This window comes from Pterocles gutturalis, unplaced genomic scaffold (assembly GCF_000699245.1).
Source record: "Pterocles gutturalis isolate BGI_N339 unplaced genomic scaffold, ASM69924v1 scaffold34232, whole genome shotgun sequence".
Taxonomy (NCBI): Eukaryota; Metazoa; Chordata; class Aves; order Pterocliformes; family Pteroclidae; genus Pterocles; species Pterocles gutturalis.
Window position 1 is genome coordinate 1 of NW_010113892.1, and position 9,845 is coordinate 9,845.

The following is a 9,845-nucleotide window of genomic DNA, read 5'->3' on the forward strand; positions in this document are numbered from 1 at the left end:
GCTGCGGCGAGGGGCAGCGCGGGGCGGCGTATCGTTCGGCCCGAGCAGCGCGGCCCTTCCCGGGGGAGCGGGTCGTACACGCCGTGACATGGCAGAAGCCCAGCGGGGAGGACGCTGCGGACCAGGTTATGACAACGGGTAAAAATATGTTTGTGCCAGCACCAAACACTGTGACTGACATGGTGACAACCCGACAAAGAGGAGATTAGAAGCCTACAAGAATTTTAACTTTTAATTCAAAGTTACAAGTTTCTCGTGGAAGGAAATCCCCCCTCTCCCACGCTGATGCAAAACACATCAATGTCCCACTCGCGGTGACTCTACAAAAATAAGATCATCCTGTCTTACAGGGTACTCTTCTACAGCAAGAGAACTGTTAACAGCTTACAGAAAAGAAATAATTACACCACTAGAGTAGCATATACATCATTTTAGCACAATTCTTGTTCTGTAGCTTTTCAATTTATACAACAGCACAGATCCGAGTCTGATACAATACAGAGTGTCAGTGGCCAAACAGAATTTACAGATAGCGGTCCATCAGCAGCAGCACACAGCTCAGAACTGGTAGGGAAGTTTAAAATGAAACTCATCTGATTTTCAACTGATACATATTGACCCAACATGAAAAAAAACCCTACATTTTGATAAGGAGAGAAAAAAAGTCAAACTTTTATTGATGTATTCCAGTTCCCCCTCTCTCCTTCATCAAAAGAGCTGAAGTAGTCCAGGAGAATTTCCCAGTATTTGCTACCTACAGATATTTGAGGATTCCAAGGTATCTTGAAAAAGATTCACCTTTTAACTTAGTGGAATGGATCACAGGAAGCTGACACTCTAGACACTGCCTACAAGAATTCAAATTTCCCTAGCTGCCTACAGGACAGGATTTGAAAGATGATGGTGAAAATTCATGCCCTTACAGTCCAAAGCTTAAAATATGTACAACTAAGTTAATGAGTACTAACTACTAGTATGAAGCCCTGCTCTTGCCTGAAATCAAAAGGAAATTATTTTAGACACTCACTATCAAGCTCCTATGAGCTTTTGCTATCTATTGTAATTTAGAGGCCACAGAAATGGAAAGGCCTTTTCAACAGAAAGACTACATCAAACCAGAAGCCTTGCCTTAGCTGCAGCAATCTCTCCAGGATTCAGATGCCAGTGCACTAAGCTACTGACAAACAGAAATATACCCAATTTCAAGCTAACCCTTGCTTGCATCATTTCTGAATGGCACTCAAGCGACAAAGCTTCCTAGGCAACCCCAAAAGAAGTAATCCATTTTACACAATCCTATAGTGAACAGCTGTAGCATTTACCATCTCTTCTTACTTTGCCAATTCCAATTGTGTAGTTTACAAGTATCAAAAAAACAAGCCACAGTTGAGGATAAGCCAGGCACAATTCAATTTTTGATTAATTGACTTTTTTATCACATTTTCAGTTCTTATTTCAAACATTCACACTAATACATTTTCTATTTCAAATGGTTAAGATGCCATCACATTTGTGCAAACACTAAATAAAGCAAACTGAGGCACAAAGAAGCCAGAAGGAATTCAAGTAGCAGTCAGAAAGTAATCTGGAAGATGCATTTTTTTTCTCTAAGTCATAGAGGTCTTTTGCACTATATTAAAAATAAAACAATTTTCCCACCCATACACATTAAACAGCTGCATGCCTATGTATATACATACCAAGTACTGAGATACCAGTTTCATTTTTTTGGATAGTTTTTCATAAAAGATGACAATTTTCTATAAAAACTAATCCTTGAATGCTTGAAAATCTATGTACCTACCAGATAAGTAACTATTAAGAGAAATTAATTTTTTTTAAATAAAAATAGATAAGTTTCTCTATACTACCTAATGGCAGCTAAAATATAATGATATTTTTACAGTGAGCTGGTCATACAAAGAAAACTATTTTGAACTGTTTCTCTATAGATAATTTCAATTAAAAACAAACCCAAAATATTTAATATTTTAAATGAACTGGTCAATAGGTTAAGAAAGAAAAAGAGTGTTAGAACACTGCAGACATAACCACACAGGATAATTACAATTTTGGTCTTTCTTACAAATGCTGTAAAAGTGTTTCTATGAAAAAAAGCAATGTTCCCCCCATAGCCAAGAAATTAATCAGTAAGCCATTAAAAAAAAAAAAAAGTGTTTTAAGAGGCATGTCTTTTAGCTTGCATTATATAGCCTTTGGACTTGATAATTCCTCTGCTTTTAACAATGACTGAATACCGGAGAAGCCATAGAGGAATCCACTCGTGTGCTTTTGTGTTCTGGATGCTTTCCTGAAGAGCTTCTTGGAAACTTGCTTCACAAAGTAATTCTGAAGTTAAAAAGGGATATTCATGGTTTAAATAATGTCATGTAAACCACTGCAAAAAGCAACACTTAGTAAGCCTTTTCCTACAGTCAAAAATCCAAAGCAGTGCCAGATACTCCACAGATCCACTCTTCTGGAATGCACACAGGGTAAAAGCAGCTGAATCTTACAAAAGAAATGTTGAAGACACTTTTTTGGCAACATTGAGTATTTCCCACAAGACTAATTAACTGAGATTTCTACAATATCAAATGGAGTTGATCAGCAGAGCCATTAGCAGGAAAAAAAAAGAAAATTAAATTTGACAAGTTAGCTAGACAAACCAGAGAGTAAAGCATAAGGCTGAAACCTGCGAAGTACTGAGCATTCTCAGTTCCCTCTGTGGTCACTAGAAGCTCAACATTCACAGCATCTCGCATAACTGGGCTCATAATAACCACAAGCCCAGAAAGCAGTAAGAAAAATGGGCTTAAATGGCACAGTGCAGAAAAGGAAGGCAAGTACAAAGCCTGCTAGGTTCCTCTGGAAAGTCTTTGATGCAGAGCATTCCCAAATTATAGTCTGAATACTCTTCAGCTGACCATTACAGAAAAGTTAAGCTTAGCAAACAATGCATGAGGGAATCACTCCTTGATTTGATTTCTATACAAATCCTCTGCTCCTTCATTCACTACGCTCAACAGAGAGTATTTGCTCAACTGCAGATTGCACTTTGGACTTCACAGGACACGGGAGTTGTTGGATTGAATGGCAATTCATCTTGTATGCTGCCACAACAGTGCTGATCTGTGCGCAAGCACTCATGAAATCCATCAGTTGTAACAGTAGTACTATAGAACATGTACTTCATAAATACTTTTTCTTTTGGGGGAGAATGGGAAGAAAGGAGAAGGAAGGAAAAGTATGATCATCACGAAAAGTTGGTCATAAGGAAGAATGTAGGGAAGGTACTGACTAAATATTGTTTAGAACTTCTCACAATTCCAGCAAGATATTTAAAGGGTCATTACAGTGAAGAAGATCAGACAATGTTTAAGAGAAACATATCCCAGAGTATTCTAAGGAGCTGGTAACTCAGAGTTCTAGAGTCTAAAGGAAAGCCTCCAAGTCTTTCAAACATTTAATAATCTCTGCATGAAGCAAGAATTTACACCAACTCTTTTTGTAATAATGTTATTTTAAGAAGTCACTACTTTGAAAGAATCCTGCGTAAAGCAGAGTAATTTTTTGTCTAACATTACCAAATTAGTCAAAAAAATCAACTGACCATTAACATTTCTGTGCAAGCTATTTCACAGACAAGTTCTGGGCAAGTAGACTTTGCTTTGTCATTTACTGGTCTTCAGCAGTACAACTGTAATTTCATTTTATGTCTAGTGGAAATAAGCTTTTTTGAACATATGTAGTACAAATTTCTCAGTAATGTGTTCTTCTATTTATTTTCTCTGATTAAAACAATTTAAAGAAAACCATACAAGGCTGGAAGATTGCCTTTTCTCCCCTTTCTTGAAGCAAAAGCAAGAACTTAACAGAAATATTTTATAGAGGGGAAACTTCTAGAATCCTTTGTTCAGGATTCAAAGGTAATGAAGTTTGAAGTTCAGAGAAAGATTATTCCTGATTTCATACTGAATAAATGCCTTTAGAAGTCTTCTTTTAACTTATCTGGCAAAGCCTTACCTTTTGGATCATTGTGAGTTAACAGCTGTATGTCAAACTGTTTTGCAAATGCTGTGAGATCAGGTGGCATCACACAACAGGAAGCTAGGTTCACCTGATTACTACTTGGTTTGACCTGAAAGTAACAGAATACCTTTATAAGAAGAAAAATATTAATGTCCTTATTTTAGTTTTTTCCCCCATGCCCTCTACTACAACAGAAATTTTGCTTAGAACAATTTGCCTTTGACCATTGTTTTGAGGTCTGACCAAGGCTAACTAATTCTGCATGATGCTGAACAGGCAACTCCTACATCTGCAGTTTCCTGCAGCACAGACCCTGAAGGAAGAACAGGATATAACTTCAGGCGCCGCCACAGCAAGATGTGTACTAACCCATCCTGGCTTCCTGTCTGCTCTGCTCCCTAAACAGCAGCAGGCTGTAGCAAAAACATTATAAGGTTTGCTAGTTTGAAAAAGACTTTAAAATATCCGAATAATTTTTGTTAAGAATATATAATTTGCAGTCTTCCATGGCCTCAGGTAGGTGCCTAAATCAGATTAAGTTAAAAGGGACTGTCTTCCACTGACTCTCTGCTCATCACAAACTGCATCCATGATCTCCATCCAGGTGGTCATTAATCCCCTCAACTATTCTCCTCTCAGTATACACAGAACAGTGAAGAGGACAAATCAGAACTCTCAGCCAGACCTCTTATACAAATACAGTATGTTCACAAACCACAAAAGAAATGTCCTAACAGGAATATTCAAAGTACTAATAAGGAAAAAGTAAATCCACAAGCTTACACGAGCATGGGCATGTACTAGTATAGACCTCCATGACCTAAATGTTACAACAGGCGATTAGTCACATTGGACAACAAAATATTGTTCCACTTTGTTCATAGGAGAAAACCCTCCATTCATAACACAGCTTAAAGTGAAACCAGCTATTTTTTTGGAGTCACTGGAATAAATCTGAAGGTTTGAGAGTACTGTTCATACTCCTTTCTAAATATAAGTGCATTCAAAACTTTAACTAAAGAACCTGCTACTGAACCTGCTACATGGTTTCCGGCGTTTGCTGGCCTGCATGTAAGAACACCAAAGAAATGACCATCAGACTTTGAGCCTCCTCCACCTTGAACAACATTGTGACCATCCATAAGATGCTGAAAGTAACAGGGCTAATAATACTTTGTACATAAACCCATAAGTTCGTGTGTCAGCCAACAAAACAGTTACTCTGTCCTAGAAATTCTCCAAGTAGGAAGTTTGTTCTCACCTGTGCCCACAGATACAGCTGCTCTAACAGCATTTTATCTAGGTCAGAGGTACCTATAGCAACAATCTTTTTGTTTTGAACTAGATTTTCAAGTTCTTGCCAATAAGGTTGCAAATACTCCAAAGACAGGCTAGTTCCATCTTCAACAGGAGGTGGGACAATAATGACTGAGTCTAACTGAGCAACTCCGAGGGCAGAACACGCTGGGGAAAAAAAACAGAGAAACTGCAAAATCTTTTGTGAGATACAAACATAAGCAGCATGACTTTTGAAATTCAGCAAAAAACACACCTCCTGCTTCACTCTTCTAGCTTCCCATTCACCATTTGACGTTCTCAGTATATCAGCAGTCAAGGATAGTAACGCAATGTTTTTAGCAAAGAATCAAACCATACAGCTGAAGGCCAAGCTTCAACTGTAAGTTGGGGCGGGGGGGGAGGGGGGAAGGAAAAACCACAACAAAAAACCCACCATCAAACACAGCGTGAAGTTTTTTTCTCCTTTTCAATGTTAGATCTATATTTTTTCCCTGAAGACAGTGGTGACATACAATTCCTGATTCCTTCACTCTCAATTTCTTCCAAAATCCTGACTTTCACCCCAAACTATTACCCAGGTACAGGGCATGGACTAGGAGAACTATTTGATACATGTAATGATTTAGATGAAAAGCACACCAAATATGGAGATTTAAATTTCCAGAGAGAAGTGGCTAGTCTTGGAGCATCACTGAGCTTTAGGAGAGATGGAAGTCATGAAGACTTCTGCACAGCACAAAGAAGAAAACTAAGCTACTAAATAATTTTCTTCTGGAGAAAGATTCTATGAATGTATTTTTAACAAATGGTACTACAAGTTACAATAAAGAGGCTATTAACTGGGATACCAATAGAAAATGATATCTGACCCTTTATTCTTTGGCAACCCCTTATCCCCAGCTATTCTTCCCAAGCGGTAAAATACAGTGCTGCTCACAATTACTGCTACATTAGGCTAACAAAACTTTAGGTATCAGTATAGCCATTGTATTCTATTTTCAATAAAACTTAACTATTTCATCAGCGGCTTGCAATATTATTTTAGTTCCTAAATAATCTTTGAAATACTGCACAATTAGCAGCGAAGTTCACCATGTTAAAAACAACTGGCAACTAACAACAACTGGTAAGAACTATTGTATCACTGTTAATAAAACACCATGTGCTAGTCACTGTTCAACAAGTTTTGTGTGAAAACTTGCTCCTGCTGGAGGCAAGGAATCAGATTTGAGTTTGTGGACCCCAGGTTACAGTAATTCCCATTTAATAAGTTTACTGACTGAACTAACGTGTAAATAGACTTGACTACCTAACTCTCTTTTCAGAGAAAAGTGGGATATACTTGTGGCAGTCACTACATACACCTCTTCGATAGAAAAGGTTCTAAAGTTATTTCTAAATACTAAAGTTAAAAAAAAAAAACCCTACCAGAAGTTTTGAGTTTCACACTTACCCATGTCAACTGCATCTCTAATTGATGAAGAGTTTGATCCAACGATGAAAAGTTTTGCTATTTTCAAAGAAACTGGAATCAATAACTAAAAAAGCCAGCTGTTATTAAATACATAGTTACGTACACTACTTATGAGTTCTTGAGTAAAGTGTTCTTAGAATAAACACCAGTTACTTCAAAAATTAGAAAAAAACCCAACCTTCTGAAAGGTGACCGCCCAACATAGACACAGTTCTCTTAAATTTCAAAGTTGTTGTGCAGTCTCAGAACAAGAAATCATCCAGTTAGATGATCTTGCCCAGGGAAGCAGTGGAGTCACCATCCCTGGAGGTGTTCAAGAAACATGTAGATATGATGCTTAAGGACATGGTTTAGTGGGTTAGGTGGTGGGTGTTGGATTGACGGTTGGACTTGATGATCCTTGAGGTCTTTTCCAACCTTAATGATTCTATGACTCTAACAAACTGTAAAGGCAGGATTTAAGCATCAAGACACTAAGTAGTAACGGTAACAACCTGTATAAAAACCCCAAAGGTAATAGTACAAACAGACCTCTTCACAACTTACTGAGACTCAAAATGTACTAGTGTTAGTTTGGACTGCCTCCTTCAAGTTCATCATATTCAACCTGGAAAAATTATGCAAATAAATGTGCTTCCAATGCTACTTCTTAATTGCAGTATTATCTGTAATATTTTGCTTCAGAAAAGTCAAAGATTCACAAAATACATTTAAATGTCTTGAGGGATGCAATTTAAACTAGAAAGATGACAAGCTGCTTTAAAACCTGAAATATGAATTCAAGTCTTTCCTAGTCGACTTCTAGATCACCCAAAGTATGAGCGTCCACTGATGTAATTTGACTTTGCAATTACAAACACAGAGGAAAAAATATGCATACATGAACATCCTATTAGTAACTGCATATTAAAACTTTCTATGCCACCAGATTTTTGACTATGTTCTTACCTGATACTTTCAACTCATCCCTTTCTTCAGGATTTATTTTTTCTATAGCTTGAGCTACAGTACATTCCAGAACCTCCAGAATTTCCTGTAGTAAGTACATGAGACTTAGGAACAACTCATCAAGAGAAGACAGAAAGTTTCTGAAGAATGTTTTTAAGTAATAAAAAAAAACCAACAACATTATGGCACTTAGAAACAAAAATGGTATAAAAATGCAATGACAGAAAGGAAGTAAGCCAAAGCTTCTTGATCACCGAGAGGAGAACAGGAAAATGAAATTATATGAAAGGCCCTATATGCCCCTAATATTAAAAAATATGAATTACTGATAAGAATTATTGGAATAAGGTTTAGTAGTTTTCCGATGTGAGATTACTGTGCCAATTCAAACTGCCTTGCTTAAAAAAAAAGCCTCATGACCAGCTGAAAAAAAACTATTATCAGAACCAAAGAAACATCTTTGCATAAAAGTATCTTGTAATTTCAGTGAAACCTAACAGGAAAATGCTGTAAAATACAGATTTAAAACAGTAATTTTGAAACTAAAAGTTAGGAAAGTCTCAGATTTCACCTTCTGTCCTCATTTAAGACTAGGCTGACATCTTATGTCAGCTGGTGCAAGACAACTTTTTGAAGGCTTTACCTACATGACACTTTGTATTACACACACATACACATTGTCCCACTCCCAACCAAGAGCTCTTCTGGTAATTATTGCTGCTCAACCAAAAAAATCCTCAAGTGAGTGTGAGTCATTCCATACAGTCAACATTTTAAACAAATGTTTTTCAGTTTTTTTTTTCCCCCCAATTCCTGGAAACCAATACAATTCATAAAAGAATTTGTAATTATGCAGTTGACATGTTTTGATGGCAAAACCTAGCTTAAACTAAATAATTAACTTTAAATGGATCACTACCTCTTACAGAGACAAATGTTTACGTTCTCTTCTTGATCAATCATTAGATCTTCCACAAACCATGCAGCAGTAACTGCCTCACCACACTCCAGGGTGGAATGCAGCAATGTGCAACGGACGCCACCATTACACAAGAACTGGTAACAAACCCCAAAGAAAGGGTCAGGAAAGTTGTTGGGTTTGGTTGTGTTTTTTTTTTTTAAGGAAGCATGCTAATATTTCACAAAGCAAACAATGTATTTAGTGGGAATCTATTACTACTTTGATGAATTTCAGAAGCAACAGTGGAAGAGGAGCAGGCAAATACACCAAGATCTTGATGTCAGATGCCCACGACTGGTTTTATGAATTATGTGGAAGTCTTCAGCTCTTAAAGGAAAAATTGCCACTTCTGCATCTTCAGAAATATTTCTGAGACTATGCTTCAGAGTTCCCCTCCAAACAAGATGATCTTCAGCTATCTAGTTTATCATCTCCATAGTTTAGATAATTCTCCATTGAGTTTTTATAAGCATACCAGCCAACTTCTAAGATATACAGTGGTTGTTTCTTTTTTTGTGATTGTCCCAACAATTAACTTGAAATCTTACAGAGCAGGACTTTTATTTTGCTAAGAATTGTCTTATTTGCCATCAACAGGATTCTTTACTTTGGTATTTCTTAACCGCTCCGAATTTACTAAATATTAAAAAAATGAAAGAAGGGTTGTGAAATGCTCTTTTAAGGTAGAGCTACAGATACTTTTACAGAAACTTAACTTAATAGTTTCTGTAAAACTCATTTATATTCATTCATTTATATTTTTAAAAGGTGTAACCAGCTAAATATTTATCAGTTTTCACATGTAACATGGATAATATGCATAACACCTCTCCTACCTGATTTAGATCTTGTCCGATCTTTGAGCTCCATTCAGTCAGTGTCTTCTGAATGCAGTCCCGCACCTACAAAATATTTTTTCATATTGAAGTGTAGGTATGTTATAGTTGCACAGAAATACAATGATTCATAGGCATGCAGACAGAGAAGATGCACTAATTACACCATTCTCTCAACCACAGAGGACTCTTCCTTCATAGCTTCCATCTGAAACTTGTTCAAACTAGTTTACTTATTTTCTTGTCCTCTACTGCAGAGTTTTAGCAGTAAAACAAGTATTGTACTTAATTTCTT

At 36.9% G+C, this 9,845-nt stretch overlaps 1 protein-coding gene across 1 annotated transcript; it reads right to left on the reverse strand.

Annotated features, from left to right (window-relative positions):
* Positions 1-2,179: 2,179 nt before the first annotated feature.
* Positions 2,180-9,616, reverse strand: GCLM (glutamate-cysteine ligase, modifier subunit; the record flags this gene model as incomplete). The annotated part of the gene is made up of 6 exons (XM_010074685.1): positions 2,180-2,349; positions 4,027-4,141; positions 5,294-5,496; positions 6,785-6,841; positions 7,754-7,838; positions 9,551-9,616. Coding segments are annotated over 6 exons (696 nt in total), but the record flags the coding sequence as incomplete, so codon positions are not given.
* Positions 9,617-9,845: the final 229 nt, after the last annotated feature.